At 38.4% G+C, this 19,400-nt stretch overlaps 1 protein-coding gene across 4 annotated transcripts; it reads left to right on the plus strand.

Annotated features, from left to right (window-relative positions):
• The first annotated feature begins 1,245 nt into the window (after positions 1 to 1,245).
• Positions 1,246 to 16,579, plus strand: LOC143884137 (Polynucleotidyl transferase, ribonuclease H fold protein with HRDC domain-containing protein). 4 transcript variants are annotated; one of them, XR_013252746.1, is made up of 13 exons: positions 1,250 to 1,628; positions 1,737 to 1,978; positions 2,031 to 2,129; positions 6,537 to 6,620; positions 7,473 to 7,559; positions 7,993 to 8,113; positions 10,074 to 10,261; positions 10,417 to 10,455; positions 12,559 to 13,070; positions 13,158 to 13,656; positions 14,623 to 15,221; positions 15,779 to 16,071; positions 16,294 to 16,417. XR_013252746.1 is itself a non-coding variant. In XM_077387542.1 (12 exons), exons 1-12 carry the CDS (start codon positions 1,400 to 1,402, stop codon positions 16,364 to 16,366), a joined length of 2,772 nt encoding a protein of 923 aa, XP_077243657.1. In that variant the 5' UTR covers positions 1,246 to 1,399; the 3' UTR covers positions 16,367 to 16,579. The 4 variants fall into 4 exon arrangements, 3 of the variants coding, with proteins under 3 accessions (XP_077243657.1, XP_077243658.1, XP_077243659.1); XM_077387542.1 differs by lacking the exon at positions 15,779 to 16,071 and having other exon boundaries at positions 1,246 to 1,628; positions 16,294 to 16,579; XM_077387543.1 differs by lacking the exon at positions 16,294 to 16,417 and having other exon boundaries at positions 15,779 to 16,249.
• Positions 16,580 to 19,400: the final 2,821 nt, after the last annotated feature.

Below are 19,400 nucleotides of genomic sequence, written 5' to 3' on the forward strand. Positions count from 1 at the left end.
ATTTAACTGCCTCGGCAGGATGCGCCTGTGGTTGAGGAGGAAGCGGACGACTCACCACCTGCTCCGCTCTCTGTAAGTGGCGACCGGGAAAATTGAAGTCCAAACTGGACCAAGCTTTGTGACATTTCCAGCAGCTGGCCCTTCTGCTAAAATTTCGGAAAGTACACCGGTGGCATCTCCAGTCTCCCAAGGCTCGACTTTGTCTTCGGTGGAAGGCATTCTCCAGGCGTCTGTTCTTCTTGTTTCGGACGGGAATCCAAGCCTCCTCTTCAGTTCGAAGAATCCGGTTACTCACCGCATCGGTCGGCCCCGACCGAAGCGGATGCCCACATTCCGTCCGGGCGCCCAAATTACTAAGTTCAGAGTGGGGTCGCCGGACTCCAAGCAGGGTTAGATTCGCCCCAGTTGCCCATCTAGAGCTCGCCCCCACTCCACGGCTGATCCCGCCGGAGTTCATAAAAATCACCAAAGTTTCCACCACCCAGCAAAATGTGTCGCCCTCCAAATATTGGGAATCCTCCGGATTCAGAGTCGGATCCCCAAGAGGAAACCGAGATGGAGGAAGGCACCGAGTCAGAGGGAACTGAAGACGAAGAGGAAGATGATACAGAAGAGGAATCCGATGATGCCGCCGTCTATAACGCAGAGACCTCCTCGTCGGAAACCTCGATTTCGGGATCGGAGAGGGAGGAGTTTGAGGCGTTAATGGACAGCTACAGGTGGGGGGATGGATCTACAGCGGCTACTTCATCTCCGGTGCCGTCAAACTCAGAATCGCTCCGGATCGCGTATCAGCCGCCCGAAGTTCGCCCAAGGGAGGAGCTACCCCCACCGAGTCCCGTATTTGTCCTTGAAGAGACCTCAGCTTCTTCACATGTTAACACCAATTTCCTTTCTTTCTTTCTTTTTTTATACATTTTTCCTCAGATTGATGAAAATACCCTTTGAAACAAACAAGGCCTTGGGATGTTCCATTCGATTTTGTGGCTACATCTTTCATCAGAATCTAAAATAATTTCGGACCTTAGGATATAGATCCAATGAACACTAATTTTGGACCTTATACATTAACGTGAGGATCTTTTCGGTTTATGGTCTCACCCCCAACTTGTAGTGGAAATTTTTTAGCAAGTCGACGAGTATGTAATAGAGATTTTACAGGAGGTGTGAGAATGAAGATTATGAAGTCCAGTATTTTTCATAAAGTTCAGCGGGGTCCCACTTCTTAGTATGATCTAAACCGTTCACTTGATGGGTCACAATGTAAATAGGCCATAATCCTGTAAGAAGCAACAAAAATTACAAAACCCTAGTGAAAAAGATAAAACCCAGAGCGAGAGCGAGTAGACATTTGGAAAAACACGAAACCGAGGAAGAAAAAGAAGAAGAGGAAGAAGAAATGGAGAACAAGGAGAAGAATATCAAAGTAATGATCGCTATTGCATTTTTTGCTGTAATATCGGTTCTCGCTGCAACTCATTATCAAAATAAACGAAAACAGAAGAAGGCTCGAAATCGGTACTGCTCTTCAGACCTAGAAAATAAGCCACAGAACAGCTTCAAAAGGGTCTTAGCCGATAATTCCTACAACCCATTTAAGCATTTCAAGCGAGAGGGAACAGATACAGGTATCTGCCTTTTGTTCTTCAGCTTTCTTGTCTTTTTTATGTTGAGACGCAATTTTTTTTTTTTAAATTTATTGCTAGGGTTTAAACTCATTACTGTTCTTTGATCAGAAAATTCTTTAAACTTACACCCATATCAAGATGAGATCACATCTTTGTTGGAGAGTTCTTCCACTCAATTGAACTACAGTATAAGGGACAATAATTCAGATATGGGTGATTCTTATATTTGGGTAAACACGCGTTCTCAGTTAGAGGACCTCGCAGAGATCTTGAGTAAAGAACTAGTATTTGCAGTCGATACGGAACAGCATAGTTTGCGTTCTTTTCTAGGGTTTACTTCTCTAGTGCAGGTAAATTTATGAAACCAGTCCTATCATCAATACACTTTTGGTGGATTAACAGATTTCGACTCCGAAGGAAGACTATCTGTTGGATACAATTGCTCTGCACGATGAAATGGGCATTCTTCGTCCCACTTTTGCCAATCCTTCTATTTGCAAGGTATATATTCTTATCTTTCTGCTTCTATTGAATTTGGGTGTGTCTATGAATTTCTGTACCTTGAGTTTGTAAGGCTGAATGGATCCAGAATTAGCTAGGTGGGCTATTTTGACAACAGGACTTTATCTTGAAGAAAATTAAACAATTGGCACAGAAGCCTCTGAGACTTACATAGAAGAAAACCAGCTGCCATAATTTAGATCATGAATAAGGTTCAATTTCCTTTTTAGAGTTCATGTGTTATATGATAGAAGTATTCGAGTTGTGACTTATCGGAGTTTCTAGTAGTCTATAAGCTAAGAATTTGAAGTATGACTTGACAGAGGTTCTAGTGTGGATCAATGTTAACAATCAATGACTTTGGTGAGTAGCTTCGTAGTGATATGTCGAGATTTTATGGTGAAATCCACAATGAGAAACAAAGAAGAAACACGGCATGCAAAAGCAGATAATATATAAGTGGTGCGGCAATGATGGCTATGTCCGCATGTGAGATCGGGATCTTCCACTATGAGAGATAACCCGGATTACAAGAGATACCTTCAATCCCACAGACTGTAACCCTCACCCTCTATCGCAATGAAAAATATTTCACAGCCTGTCATGGCTATACAAGAAACCTTGTATATGTTAGGTTTTCTCCAAAACCTAAAAGCCAATCCTAGGGCAAGTGTGCAACTAGGAAACCCATGAGAGACCCCTTCCTAATGATACTAGGAGATTACATGAGAACTCACCCAACCGTTGGCTAATTTACGGCTGGGAAGCAAGGCACAAAAAATACAAAATGATAGATGGTAGATAACCTTATATGGAAGGAGGAGAACATTCTTGAAACATAGAATAGTTGATATTGAGATGGTTTCTTGGCTTACATATTTGAGGTGATTCTTTGGGAAACAGTTGAACTTCTTGAGATAACTACAGTTTCATTTAGTTAATGGGAAATAATTGGCTGTGCCTCCCAATTATCATTGCGGAGAAGTTTTTTTTTTTTTTTTTGAATGGTAGGTAGAATATATATTAAGAAAAAGACCAAGGCGGTTTTGGAAAAATACAAGAGAGACTACAATGCAATATAAAGGATGCAGGAAATATCAAGGGGGCAAATAGTCAAACTGCTCCAATCTATCCCTGGATACCCCATCTTTGGCTAGCTTATCCGCTACACCATTTGTGGATCTAACAGTTTATTTTTTATATTTTTTATTTTAGAATGGTGAGGAAAGTTGAACTTCTTGAGACAACTACAGTTTCATTTAGTTAATTAGACAACTATAGTTGGCTGTGCCTCCCAATTATCTTTGCGGATAAGCTAAACAGTTTATCTTTTCTTTTTTTCTTTTTTTTGGAATGATGAAGCTAAATAGCTTATTTATTTGAGCTATTGGAAAAGAGAGGACTCAGATGTCCCTTCGGCTTCCATTGTTTGAGGTTCCCCTAAGCCTACAAGAAAAAGAGAAATAAATAAATAAATAAAATCAGGTCAATGAGGACAGATATGAAAAACCTGATATCACGGGACTAATCAAATAGGAGTTGATATGCAGGACTGATATCAGAAAGAAATTGAACAACTGATATGAAGGGCTGATATTGCAGGATTCATATCACATGAGTGCTTTGTTATTGCGCTGAGGAATCACTTGATCACCTCCTCCTTCTATGCCCCTATGCTTATGAGGTCTGGATGAACATTTTCTGATTTTTCAATATTACGACTGTTTTACACCATCGAATCACTAAGGTTCTCTGATCTTGGGGTGACGCTTTCTCGGGTTGTTTAGGCAATACCATGTGGTCGTCAGTCCCATACGCGATCATGTGGCATCTTTGTTGTGAGAGGAACAAACTTATCTTCTTGAACAAGGCTAGATCTTGGAATCATGTGGCCCTTGAGATTAGCTAAAAATTGTTGTTCGGTCCAAATCTAGGGCGGGGATCCCTTACTCTGTTGGCCACATTCTTTGTAATTGGCAATTGGTATCCTGCGAGCGTAAACACCACCCGACCACTCTACCGTCTTGGTCTCCTCCCGAGGCTGGATGGTTCAAACTTAACTTTGACGGATGCTCCCTCGGTAATCCGGGATTGGCTGGCATGGGTGGTGTTGTCAGGGCCAATGCAATTGTCTCTTATTCCGGCCTGCTGGGAATTTGTGACGCTAACGAGGCGGAGCGCGTGCACTTTTTTTCGGTCTTCGCTGGTACGAAAAACATAACTTAGGCCCCTTGGTGGTGGAAGGGGACTCTGCTAATGTCATCTCTTGGGCATTAAACCGCTGCCCGGGACCGTGGCGTCTATACCACATCCTTGATGAAAACCGGGACCTGGTGCGTCTTTTGGCACATGAGGCGTTCCGCCAACTCTATGGCAGGCAGGCTCGCTAAAGAGGATGCCCGGGGGTTCTGTTAGGGGTTCTGTTACCCGTATTATCTTTGAAGGACAAACGGAGGAATTTGGATAATTTTGGGTCGGTTGGACTTGTAAGCCTGTTTTGTAGGGGCTCCTTTTTTTGGTCTGTAAATCGAAAAGGGCGGGGACAACTTTTCCCCTCTCTTTCTTTGGAATAAATATTAACTTCTCAAAAAATAAAAATAAATAAATATCACACGAGTGTCATCAAACAAGCCGACCCCAACTAGTTTGGGACAAAGGCGTAATTGAGTTGAGTTGAGTATGAGTGTTATCAACCAACATCTGTTAAAGAAAAGAATGTCCACAAGTTGACAGAATGAGGAGAAAAGCAGGAAATAAATGCCAACCAAAAGAACCTTTAGAAAAGTTGTAACAGCATTAACCCACTACAAATGAAATTTCTTATACGAGAAGAAAGCAAGCCAGAACCTTCAACCAAAATCATGAAAGAATTGGGCAAAAATAGGGTTACAAACAAATGGTGAGACGCGAAAATAACAAGATAAATCGAGGAAACAAAAAAAGAAAGCCGTTTCAAAAGGGATTCATACTCTTTAGAAATTTCCACTACAGTGAAGACCTAGAAGCTCAAAGATCAGGTTGTAATCTGCTCTAGTGTCATCATATAGTTTAAACATGAATGGAAACCGTTGCTTCTTTTATTAAATTGATTTCTAGAGGCTCCTTTCGCTATAAGAAAGGGAAGGAAGACAATTACGCTTGGGTTGCGACAAAATGAAGAATGAAAAGAATTAAAGGACTATGATAATCATACAGCTACAGTAATATTTTAATCACTTATTTCACTCCCGTGTCCACTACTCGGCGAATAGCGAGGCGGATTGGCTTGCCAGAGATGGAGCTAATAGGGCGAGACTGGAGATTTTTTTTATCATCTTCCTCCTTGGTCTTGTTTGTATTTCATCTTTTTATTGCTCTTTTCTCTTTTGTATTCTCAACCATCTTGGTCTTGGTGGTTTTCCCCTCCGCTTTAATATAATTCCCACCATTTCAAAAAAAAAAAAAAAAACTTATTTCACACTAACAAGGATCTTGAGCTGAATATTGATACTAGTTCTCATGGCAATCCAGGTCCTCCCATGGAGTATCAGAGCAGCCTTTGCTGGTCCTATTGGAAAATTAAGACCAATGAAGTGGAAATTCATGCTCATTTGAGCGGTCGAATATATTTAAGTCCCTTTTTGGTACTCTTAGGGGAACGTGACAGCCCAATGCCATGGGCAGGTTGTAAGTTTTTGAAACCATAATAACTTATGGACTCCCTTGGTGAGTTTTTCTTTATGGCTGTGTTTGGGTGTCTCCTTCCATCACATTCTTTATTGTCTAGCGAGTTGAGTTATTATGTACAAAGAAATGTCGTAATCAGGGTGCCGGGTATAGTTCGGCAGCAGCAAATGAGGTTACAGCATCTTCTTGAATTTTCCAATGGAAGTAGCTGTGTTGTGGAAGTGGAAAAGAATCCTTCTGAAAGCCGTGGATCTGTCAATTTTTACTCAGATATTGAAATCTTCTCATATGCATTGGAATGATAAACCAATCCTGCCATGATAAGAAAACCACATGCACCGACCTGTCATGATCCTCATCATGTTCTGTCCTGACTACTCCTTGATAAAGGTGGTTTCTCTAAGTCTGCAATTACGGTTGGAACTCCATCCTGGACTTGTACGATTTTATGTTTTTTGTCTCTTTTGTCCCTCTGCACCTCTGTTTCTTGAAACAATAGAGTCCCATTATCAGTCCAGAAAAAAAAAAAAACATAATGGATAACTAACTCAATAATGGTTGGATTTATTTATCGAAAGAAGAATTTCACCATTTACAGGGGAAACACATAATGGATAACTGACTTAGCTGCCTGCTACATTTTTGTTTCTTTATTCTTTTTGTACTTTCATCTTGAGTCAGTGGAGGCTTTAAGTTCCACGATAGGTTTTAAAATCCTTGAAATAATTTCTTTTGATGTAGGTCTTTCATGGAGCTGATAACGATGTTCTCTGGCTTCAAAGAGACTTTCATATATACGTCGTAAATTTATTTGATACTGCAAAGGTGAGTATCAATGTTCTGATTCTATGGTATATCATGTTGGATTTCTTATTCAGTTATGCAGGCATATTGTCTCTCGAGTGAAGAAACATTAGCAATGACTCTTTTAAGAGATTGTGGATTTTCAAATAAAGGTTGATTGCACTATTGACAGTAAGTGTCGGCAATTTGTATGCAATTGTTCCAAGTACATGAAAATTGAAATTTTGTATCGAGCATGTGTAAGTTGATCAGTGCATTAGTTTAGATGTTAACACATTAGTTTGGAAAGCCTCCTTAAAATTGAGCAAATATCTTCAAAATATGGTGGAAACGGGTATTTCCTTCTTCGTTTTTCCCTTCTTTTTTTTATCTTATCAAGTGAAAATTTTCATGATCTGGTGGAAAGAAATTACAGATAAAACAGTTCAAAAAGAAAAAAAATATTACGGAGAAAAGATCGCCCCAACTAAGATCATAAAGGCACCGACCCTAACAAGCCAGACTAATACGCAGGATCAGTTAGCATCCAGAACGACCACAAAACAAGGACCGAGCCTAATTGCTCCAATTGGAAATCTTTCAGCAAATTCCTCATGACCAAAAGCACTGGCTGCTTCATTCAAGATTTTTCGAGTGTGGAAATATGGGCATCATTTGCATGAATTTCCAATTATGAAAAATCATGACCTAACAATCAACTGGTGTCCAATCCGTCATCACTCGCTGGTGAATTGATGCCAGGTGGAAACTGAAAGTTGATACTTTGGTTTCCTACAGTACTTTTAGTTATAGTTTATCACGGGCTTCATTTAAAGTTCTCACATACCCCACTGTACTTGGGTAACATGTTCTTTTGATATATGTCCCTTGCAGGCATGTGAGGTGCTGTCAAAACCACAGAAATCATTGGCATATTTGCTTGAAACATATTGTGGAGTAGCTACCAACAAAATGTTGCAGGTTTCACATCTTTCTTGTTATACTATTAAATGTTGCTCTTGTTTATATTCATGCCTTTGTTCTTGTTTATATTCATGCCTTTGTTATTTCTCTATATTAAAATCTAGGCTAGGAATCAATTACATTTATTTTTCTTGTTTCCATTTGTTTTTACATATTAGTTTGAGTGTTTAACAGTTTAACTACGTTCCTGTTCAAATTATTAGTTGGAGTGTTTAACATGTGCGTGCGTCAAAATCTTGTAAACATCAACAATCATCTCCTGGAAACTATTTAAGAGAAGCAATGCAATATTCATTGGGAGTCATAAATTAGATAATGTTTCAAAAAGTTTCCGATTTCCCATTTTAATTGATATTTAAGTTTTAGCTTATTCATATTTTTTTTTTGACTGGTAGTTTTAGCTTATTCATATTATCTTTCTGAATTATAGCGTGAAGACTGGCGACTGCGTCCACTGTCTGCAGAGATGGTCCAATATGCTCGTGCCAATGCTCACTATCTATTGTATATAGCAGATTGTTTAGCCGGAGAGCTTAAAATGAAAGATACTGGTATGTCGTTTTGACTTGAACTTTGATTGTTTTCTTATGATTAAAGTTGAAAACCATGCATAAAGGGATAAGCATCAACTATATGCAAAAAATTAGGTAAGTTAGGACATCAGATGTCCAACTATTAATGTTAAAATCGTAAATGTCCCTGTTGGCACTGAGATGCTTGCATTTGTTACGTTGATTATTTGTATGGACTTCTGAAGTAGTCACATAAAATCCAGAGCCTACACTAATGGCTGTTATGTATTAGATAACATCTGAAGTAACTGTATCTTTCATTTAATGTTGCTGTCTGAGAACCAAACTAATGGTAAAGTAATGGATTTATACAGCAAAAGATCTTTCCCTTTTTCTTCTCATTTTATCCTTTTTCATTCTTACTTTTGAAAAGGAAAAATACTATTAAAGTCTAAAAAAATCTTGACTGCCGCTTTTTGCAACTTTTCTAAGACTGTTAGTCCTTCTGTCTTCCACATTCTATAATCATTGAGTTCGGAGGAGTTAGTGTTGAATTATCTTGCACTAGATGGAATTCATTGTAGTGTTACGTGTCTCAAATAAGAGACAAGTGATCTCTCCTCCCTCAGTCCAATTACCAAAGTAATATTTGGAAATGCTAGTCTGGCAAAGAAACAACTTGTTAATTAGAAAGTCATGACCATGTAATCATAGGTTCTGGTCCCAGCCATCACCACCCAGAAAAAAAAAGACGAATTCAAATATTTTGAACTATTATCATTCTATAATACCCAAATGTCACCCACGGACCCTTCACTGGTAAAAAGTATACAGAAATGCATAATATTTTCAAAGAGAGTAGCGTAAGGCCCTGGATAAAAACTTGATCTGGAGAACGATATCAAAGCTTTGATTCCTAAGAAAATACCTTTTGAACTTAATCAGCTAAGGCCCTGAAATTTCCGTAAGCACATAGAACCTATAATGTATTATGGACTTTTTAATAGTTCATGATCTACAAACACACACACAATATATATATGATTAAATATTGTAAACAACATAAACGAACTATATGCTATATGACATGAATATACTATACAATGCAGCGTCATGTTTTTTCCTATATAATGTATACCATTATATAGATTATTCAATTTTCCCCATAAATTTTCTCAAATGTTTCTCATATTTTCACTGCATGTATATTAATATTGACTGTAATCCCTTATGTATCTAGATATGCAATAGAAAATCTGTACCTGGCTCTTGGGAGTTGGTAACTGTACATAACACTGGCATTTGCCCAGGGATAGATAATGTAGCTTGGAAAGGTAATGGTTGGAGGATTTCGCATTGGAAAACATCCTTTGAATTGAACCATTCCCTCCATTTACTTTAGTTGGTCTGGATTTGACATTGGTTCAAATTTTGTTTATACAATATGTAGAACGACCTGGAAGCTAGTATGTTTATTTACTAAGAAAATGGTCTTGAATGAAACAAATAAAGTATCTGTAGTTACCACCCTAGTGAATCCATTCTTGTCTGCTTTTTGCTTCTCTTTCAGATACTTCTATTTTCCCTTTGTATCCCTTAACATCGTTTGCCATTTTAGTGAACAAACCTAGTCATTATCATGGTTTTAAATTTCGACCGAAATCCGAAATTTCGGATTTCGGTGGAGACCGACACCGAAACCCATAAAAACCGAAACGGTCATTTATTTCTACCGAAATTTCGGTTTTCCCGAAATTTGACCAAAAAAATCTTTTTTTTTAAAATATTATTTTAATATTTCACCGAAATTTCGGCCGAAATTTAATATTGAATAAAATATTACTTTCGGGGTTTTGTACCAGATTTCGACCGAAATTTCGAAATCTCAAACTCCGAAACTGGTACTGAAACCGAAATTTTAAACCTTGGTCATTATTACCATGGTGATTCAAGCTAAACCCTTCAAACCATCCTATTTCTGAAGATTTCAATGTATCAGATGATTCAGTTGATCCTAATGACAAATTCAGTCCTCTTCTTGAGACTATTCGTCGTTCACACACGGTTTGCTTGCAACTTTACGTGAAAGACATGGAAGCTTCTCCTGGAGATTCTGCTGCCGCATCTATATTTTCACGTTTCTCGAATGGCCAAGGGGGCACTTCATGGAAAAGTTACGAAACTACGGTGGGCCACTGTTTCTATTGGTTGTTCCTAAATATCACCTATGTTGTAGAAGCTTGTATTTCTAAATGACTGTGAAGGCTTTCAATGCATTTTTTAATAAGCTTGTCTTTCTAAACGATTTGTATTGTCTTCCAACAACTGTCATCAAATTTCAGGAGCTTGTGAGGAAATTGTGCGCATGGAGAGATTTAATGGTTAGTTATTTTGAGCCTAGCAAGACACATTGTCATCTTTGTAAAACTGTGAATGCTGTTTCAATGGATACAACTTTACTGTTTCTCTACGTTCATGTTTAGGAAGTGCATTGCCCTTATTATGCTGACAGGTGTACAGCGAATTTTGAATGCTGAACAAGGACAAGGAAAATTTTCATTCTTTAGTTTCCTTTATCATTTTGACTTGTTGAAGAGAACACCTGTCTACGTTGGGTGATTCCATTGAATGTCGGTAGTGATATTCCAAAATTTCTCAGTTTTTGTTTTTATTATATATTGATGCGGGATGGTTTTAGTAAGGCTACATTTCTTTCGACGTAAAACATGCATAAAAAACAATTTTTACACTTAAAAATGAGCATAAAATTTGTTTTTTTATGCCCATTTTATGTCGACAGAGACGGAGCCTAAGGGATAATTAACAATTGTATCAGTAAAGAGAAGAAGAAAACAATTATGAAATGGGCAAAGCTCACCCAATACATAAAGCTAGTCTAAACTGTCGTAAATAATTGTTGATAGTGACCTGGAGACAATATAACCTGAAGACAATATCAGCACTAATAATATAAAAAATTACATGGTGAAAGTGGGACTGCAGCAATACACCTTCATTCAATGATGACTGAACTGATATACTGATCTAAGAAATATATTGAAAGACAGTATTCCCATTTCCCTTGTCATTTCTGGAGAAAACCTACCTTCATTTTGCCGAAAACCTGTTATAATTTAGCTGCTTTGCAGTGAAAAGTGGCAAACCTTTGTATTTTCTTTACATTCTGATAGTAAACTGCCTACTTGTTGACAGAAAGTAGTGGCTGTAATGGTTTAGTTTTGTTAATGGGTCAGTCACTCAGTTGGCTTTCGTCATTGGGGAGAATCTTGTCATTTCTTTACGTCATTTAATCTTTGTTAGGTTGGGGATGATGGAAAGCTTGAGCTGCACAGGCTTCAGTTTGTTAAGGACAATCAAAATTACCAACCATAGAATAGAAACATGGAAACAGGGAGGTTACATTGACAAGTGTGAATCTGCATTTATCTTTTATTTATAAAATCGTAATAGTTTTACCTGGTCAAAAAATGAATAGCAAAAAACTGTCAACATTAAGATGCAAAAGCTCTTAATGAACATTTTCTTATTTCTTGTTTTCCGATTTTACTTTGTGTGCAGTTGATGTTCTCATATTCTATTTGTACATCAATGTTAATATAATTTTAAATGTCAGGCAATCACAGCATAGATGTGCTGGCATTCTGCATCCCGGTTCTCCACGTCAGACACTCTGTTCTTTTGCTTGCACCAACCTGGGCACCTAAAATCTACATGATAGATCTTTGCACTTCTGAGAATGCCACTGTATAATGATGTGTACTTAGAACAAGAACTAAATGCATACCGTTCTTTCAACATCTCTGTTCAATACAGACTTGAATAGTAAAGAACCCTGATTTTGTTCAACTTCTACATGTTCTTCAAGTGTTAGCTGGATTGGAAGTGTATCCATATGCCTTGTTCATTTTGAAAGTTAAAAACAATAACAGTGGTCGTTTAGAGCCCATTGCCTTCAGTTAGTTCTTTTTGTGCAGGAAATTTCAAAGTAAATTTTTAGATCGTGGACCAGGGTGATTGTAGATAATTTGGAGCCCATCTCCTTCAGCTAGTTTTTGGAAAAAAAAAAAACTTCATTTTCAAGATTTCCCTTCCTAACTTTGCACCATAGACTAAAGGGTTTGAACCTTATTTTGATTTCTGTCATGTCTTATAATAGGAAGGGCACTGACTGCTTCTTTTGCTATTGTTTGCATCATAATGCTTCTATGAAACAATGTCATTTCTTGTCCTCACTTTTGTCTTTGTTTTACACCTTTTCTCTTCAAAAAGAAATTTGATTCTGTTTTTGATCCTTTCTTTTCTCCCTTTTTCTGTACAAAAGCCCAATAACTGGAAAACGACATATTCTAGCAAGGATAACATGCATAGTCCTCAAAATTTAACCAATTAGGCAGCATAATTCTTTGTGAGTAAGACAGTTATACAATCTGTAAAGCTTATTGTGTTCCATGACCTCCCTACAGGCTCGTGTGCATGATGAGAGCTTGAGATACGTATTGTCAGATCAAGCCATTGTTGCTCTTGCAACTGAAGTTCCTAACACTCCAACAGAAATCTATGATACCATATTGCGGGCTGATTCAAATGTGGATTCTTCGAACATAGGTCCTTCCCTTCCCTCTCTGCCCCCGGTTGTTTGCAGTCATTTGAAGGACATTTGCTATCTCCTTGAAGAAGACATGGGCGACACGAATGACGTTTTCAAACAATTTCTCCAAAACTTTCTTGGACCGAATGGGAGTTGTCCGTTATCCATCTATAATTATCCTCTGTTATCAAAAGTTAGTTCTAAACCAACAAAAAGGTTAGCTCTCAGACAAAATGGAGGAAATTCTAGAAAGCAGGTTAGTCGAAAGTCTTCTCGCGAGTTGTTTGTCCAAAAGTTCTCTTGCAAATCCCCAGTTTATCATAACTGTAGGATTTTTGCAAGTGATGGTCGATTGCTTTGTTATTGTGATCGCAGAAAGATTGAGTGGTTAGTGGCAACTTTAACCTTTCTTTTATATTTTATTTATTTTTTCACTGTTATCTGGCACTTATAATTCCTATTGAACCATTTTAGGTATCTTCACCGGGATCTGGCAAAAGTTGTTGATAATGATCCTCTGGCTATAATGCTACTTTTCGAACCCAAAGGCCGTCCAGAAGATGAAGATAATGACTTCTATATACAAAGTAAGAAAAATATGTGTGTTGGCTGTGGTGAAAGAAACCATTATCTACGCTACCGAATTATACCCTCATGCTATAGAGTGCACTTTCCCGAGCATTTAAAAAGCCACCGTTCCCATGATATTGTCCTACTTTGTGTGGATTGTCATGAAATTGCTCATTCTGCTGCGGAGAAGTATAAAAAACAGGTATCAGCGGAGTTTGAAATCCCACTTTTCATAAGAAAAGTGTTTGATTTAGGACAACATGAAGTTATAACTGAGACATCTGGGCTTGTGGAGGATCATGAACCAGCAGGTGTGTCTCCTTTACAGTTACGAACAGCAGCCATGGCTCTTTTACGCCATGGACCGAGAATGCCATCAAAACGTCGGGAGGAGCTGACACTGGTGAGTGATCACTTATATGGCTTACCTTTACCTTTTTCGCTTCAGCTTTACTTGGCCCTGTTTGGATTGCAAGAAAAACATTTATGATGGAAAAAAATTTCTTGGGATTTTTTTTTCTTTCCGCCATTTAGAGGGAAATGATATGAATGTGGTTTAATTGGACGGATATTATCATAATTTGTAAGTTCCTCTAAGGCTCTGTTCACTTCTTTTCCCCGGAAAGGAAAGGAAAGGATTTCATTTTCCTTTCCTTTCCAAGTGACATGGCAGAAGGGAAAGGAATGAAGTGGAAAAGGCTTCGTTTTCCATGGAAAGCCTCTTTCCGATATATTTAATCGGAAAGAAAATCTCAAGTAACAGGGAAAAAGTCAATTTCCACGTCATTTTTAGCCTTTAAATAAGAAATTCCACATCTGATAATAGTTTTCCCTGGAAAAGAAGTGAACACAGAAATTCTGTCTTGTCAGGAAAAAAAAGGGCTGTTTTCCTGGGAAAACAGGACTAGGGAAAAGAAGTGAACAGAGCCTAAGTGAAATTTGAATAGGGTTGGTTCCAATCATGGTTTTAAATTTCGGTCCACCAGAATTTCGGATTTCGGTCGAGACCGACACCGAAACGTACTGAGACCGAAATGGCCGAAACTTACCAAATTTTGGCAATTTCGGAAATTTCGGCGAAATTTTGAAAGAATATTAATTTTTTATTCCTGTACCAAATTTCAGCTGAAAATCCGGTCCCAAAAATCAAAATTTCGGTTTCGGCTAGGTCCGAAATTTATGCCGAAACAGAAATTTCAAACCATGGTTCCAATTATCTTTTTCGTGTGTTAAAAAAGTAGGAAATTTTAAAAATATTTTTCCTTTCCAAAGTTTTCCAGAAAATTATTGTCATCCAAACAGGGCCTCAAGGATGGTGGAATTAGACTTTGTTGACTTTTCTTGTTGTGCTTGATTCTTTCCATCACAGATCGTCAGGGCATATTTTGGTGGGAGGGAAGTATCAGACAAGGATCTAGAAACGGCTTTACTAGTTGGTATGAGTCCTCAAGAGAGAAGACGGCTCGAGAAGAAAAGAGGCTTATCTTTCAAATATAATGTGGAGAATGGAAACAAGTCCAATGAAAATGGTAATATAGTTGGTATGACTGATGGATTGTGCGTTTCTGAAGATAGAAATCTTCCCAAGGATATGTGTAATGGTGTAAGAAATAACTCTGCCAATTCTGATACAGTGGTTGATTCTTCAATCATGAGGAAAACTTTTGTTACTGGTTTTGAGGAGAACTTTGATAAAATAGTAAAATCTGAGCAGGAGAGTGATTGGGTATTGGATACTGATAATGATAACCTCAGAAGTCGAAAGCCGTTAAATGGAACTGCTGCTTCTAAATACATCCAGAAGGTATCATTGTTAGGTCATGGCCCACATGGAAAACAAGTCGTGGAGCATCTACTAAAGGAGTATGGGGAGGATGGAATTCGGCAATTTTGCCAAAGGTGGAGACAAGTCTTTGTGGAAGCCATTCATCCTTGTTTCTTACCTGCTGGTTGGGATATAATGCACAGGTAAAATGAATGCTCAATTATCCTTGTTTGGGCTTTCATTTTCTTCACAATGGGCTATTTGTTCTCAAGCATATGACATAAATTTTACTTAATTCTATGAGACATACTCGTTTTGTCTGCTTTCAGTTACAATACACTTCATAGGTTGAGATGTTGAGTCATATAACTACATTAGACATATCCACGAGGATTTGATTATTTAAGAACACTCCATTTCTCAAAGTCCATTTGTGAAGGTTCCTTCTCCATATTTTATTGCAGTTAATCATGATAGATATCTCTTTCCCATTAGATAAAAGGATTGTTTCTGCCCTAATCTACTATACATTTGGTCCGATGATCGAAATGAGATGAGAAGAAACAACTGAAAGCGACAATAAGCCCTGAAAAATGTTGTTCAAATGCTACATTATATTATGTGGAATGATTTTCTAAAGTCCATTTGTGATGGTTGCTTCTCCATGTTTTGGTGCAGTGAATGATGGTATATATTTCTTTGATTCTTTCCCATTATGTCAAGGATTATTTCTGTTCTAATTTGCTATACATTTGATCAGATGATTGCCATGGGACAAGAAAGAAACAACTGAAAGCAGCAATAAGCCCACTTAGAAGATGAAAAATGCTGTTCAAATGCTAGAGATATTGCCTGAAATGATATATTGGATAAATATCTTTCAGGCTTCATTTTAGAAGCCAAAACCTATGGTTATTGGCCTCTTTAACTTGTAAAGAGAAGTGGACTGCTTTTATGAGGGTTGAGCCTCATGCCTTCTCAAGCAAAGCTTTGATGGATGGGGTTCAGTCCCACCTGTCCAAACAATGTTGTATTCCTCGACTTTTTTGCTGTGTATGTAGCCTTTGTATTTTTTTATTTTATTTTTTTGCATTTTTAGCAAGTCTGGTTCACATAATATGTTTGGATGATCTTGTGCATACTAACATCTTTATATATCTGCATCCATAAAATGGTTCAGAGATCTCTGTAACTTTCTGGAACATGTTGTTTAGCCTCTGAATGTTGTTTCCTTGTTGTGCAAAGGGTTTGATATTGAGGCATTATTTTTTCCAGCGGACGTCGTGACTTTGGCGACTACAGTGTTTATAATCCAGCCAACAGATCTTTGAATGTAGCCAAACGTTAGATATTTTAGATCTGATCCATAGCATGTTTGTATGGTTTTTCTCGTGACGTTGGCAGGTTCTTGTTTTCCATGTGTACTAATAATTAACAGTTCTTAGTGTCATTATGAACTTTCAATCATATGCATTATTGGCCCAATGTATAATGTTTTCATTTTTCCATGCAAATCTTCCTGATTTTTCCTATATCCAAATGATACTTAGCATTGTTTTCACCTTTGTATCATGACACATTTAATTGCCATCTGATGACACAAAATCATGTGATAACATGTCAAAAATAAGAAGAAAAAATATAGAATTAGGAAACACATGTCAACAAGAATTGTTCTTTTCCTGTGAGGTGGTCATGTGTTCATCCCCCTCTGCGCCACACAAATGGCAGTTACATGGTTTAAATGTGGGTTAGAAAGCCTAAACTGATTAGGTAGCTTCTCTTGATCTAGTGGATTTTTTAAGAAATTTCTATCTGGAATCAAGGTTTAAAAAATATAGGGCTGGCAATTTCACCCGAAAGCGGGGATCCGCCCCGCCCCGCCCCGTTTGGGGCGGGGATTCCCCGATTTGAGAGGGGAAGGGTAAGGGGAAGGGGATTTTAAAAATTCCCCGGTGCGGGGAGGGGAAGGGGAAGGGGATGGAGTTGTCCCCACCCCGACCCGCCTCGCCCCGTTAATCAATGCCATTTTTTTGTATATTTTTAAGTGTTTTTTTTTTAGGAAAACTATTAGAAACTCTGTGGATTGGCTACAAGATTCCCCTAAACATAGATTTAGCTTGTCTTTTCCTTTTAATTAGCTTCTGAGAGCATTTTGGGAACTATAATAACCTTTTGACAGATGTTGAAATAATAAAGACAAGCTGAGTGAGTGAGTGTATGCAATTATCAAAAAATCGTAGTGCCAACATCGGTAGCCAAAATAAATTGCATTTTATTATTAAAAGTATGGTATGGCCCGCACCATACGATGATCCAAACCATCCATTAGATGGGGCACACCCTAAATAGGTTGTGCCCCAAAAATCATTTCCATAGGTTGATCCTAACCCTTCGATCTATAGAGGAATAGGATCATTCAGTACCTCTGCAGATCGGAGGGTTAGGATCAACCTAAGGAAATGATTTTTTGTGCGGGCCATACCTTACTTTTAATAAAGTCAGGAGTGCGATCATCAGAATACAGTAGTGCTCATAACATTTCCCAAAATTAATGATCCAAAATGGGGTTTGGACGTTGGGTACTCTGAGTGGCAGGCTATGATACCACTTGATCTAAAATTGAAGTTGGATCGAATCCAATTAGCAATGTGCGGAAATCCCATCATCCAACAACAGCTACTGTCGGTTCAATGGGTCCATCCATCCATCGTCCACACACAAATACCGAATATGGATCTGCCCTCTCTTATTAAATCTTCAAGTAAAAAAACACTGCAAACAAGTGAAATCTGGACGTTCGTTGTTGCCCAGCATTTCAATCAATATATAAAGAAGAGAAGACAAACTCCTTATACCAATCTCTTGCTAATTTAATTAACAGCTAGCCCATCGATTGTTAGTTTATAACATTTTTATATATTGAAATTGCATCAAGTTGATTAGGGACACCTAGCATTAGTGTATCAATGACTAAAGAGGGGGTGATGTTGGGGCGGGGCGGGGAGGGGAGGGGGATTCCCCACCATCCCCGCAGAGGGGAGGGGAAGGGGAGGGGGGAAATTCCCCGCAGAGGGAAGGGGTAGGGGACCCCAACATCCGGCCCGCCCCGCCCCGTTGCCGGCCCTAAAAAAATATAACTTAATCTGCTTTCCTTGCTTTCTTAATAGCAGCTTTTATACACATCCACGTTTTTACGAAAGAAAATCTTTTTCGAAAGAGCATTGTTTTGGTCGAGGAAAACTATCATATGGCATGGGCCCATCATTATATACATGGTTTGGTAATGGGTTAATGGCCACACTACGAGAAAAAGCTAGGGGTGCGTCTCAGTCGGGTTGAACCCGAATAAATCGCAGGAGTCGGGTTTTGGGTTGTGGAGAAGTTGGACCTGAGTCGGGTCGGGTTCAACATCAAAACCCGACATTTTTTAATTTTTTTTTTACCATTTTAGGGTTTTGTTTTTTTAGAACATACAAACCTAAAGGGGAAACATATCACCATAACCGGGTAAACCCGATCCAACCCAACCCGAATTGGGAAATTGGGTTGGGTCTGGGTTGAAATGGGTCGTATTAGCCTTCATCGGGTTGAGAGTCGGGTTGACGGTTTAGCGTTTCGGGTTGAGCATATCGCCATTCCTCCTAACAAACACATATCAGGCCCCATGATCGATGATGACAACCATATGTCCTGTCAAATGACACTGGGAACGTCTTGACTGGATGATCTTGACCCTTGATCCATTAAACCTTGTTTAGGGTTCCCTAGTAAAATCTAAATTGTCAATCTTTGCCGTCCTTTATCTTACAGGAGATGTCCTTTGGAGATGGGACCAAGGCTATATCAATCACCTCATGATGTCCAGCACGATCAACGGTGTTGATTTCACATGTCCCTTGTTAACATTTTTTTTTTTTTTTTTTTTACTATCAATCTTGATTCTTGACAATGGACAAGAAGAGATCACGCACATTGGACCTACATCCATGGTGGATCCCATTATATCTACCGCTCAGTTAGCTTTAAAAGCTATCGCTCAAGATTGTTGGGCCAATGAAGATTATAGCTTTAAGAAGACAAGAAAATGGGTATCAAGAGGAATATCCAAGGGTGTAATCTTCCACCTTCACTTTTAATTGCACAACGATAGGTATCTCTCCATTGATGAAACTCATGAAAGTGTTCACGTGACGTGATGACTGATGGCCTTTTATTTTTTTTGGGAATTTTGCTGATTAATCCTGCATGGGAAAATAATTGCTTAATAGTCCTAAGAAAAGCAGATTATCCAGGCAGTCCTACTTTTAGAAAATAATTGTAAAAGGCCCCTAAAACTAACATATGTCAATTTTCTCCGTTAAAAATTTTAAAATGGCAAA

Source organism: Tasmannia lanceolata, unplaced genomic scaffold (assembly GCF_043159265.1).
Source record: "Tasmannia lanceolata isolate RefF3 unplaced genomic scaffold, GAP_Taslan_0.1 ptg000008l, whole genome shotgun sequence".
NCBI classification, from domain to species: domain Eukaryota; kingdom Viridiplantae; phylum Streptophyta; class Magnoliopsida; order Canellales; family Winteraceae; genus Tasmannia; species Tasmannia lanceolata.

Coding starts and splice junctions, on each gene's coding strand:
- LOC143884137 (XM_077387542.1), top strand. CDS start 1,400: ATGGAGAACAAGGAGAAGAATATCAAAGTAATGATCGCTATTGCATTT. Junction 8,114..10,073: donor GCTTAAAATGAAAGATACTG/GTATGTCGTTTT, acceptor TCAATGTATCAG/ATGATTCAGTTGATCCTAAT. Junction 13,071..13,157: donor GATCGCAGAAAGATTGAGTG/GTTAGTGGCAAC, acceptor GAACCATTTTAG/GTATCTTCACCGGGATCTGG.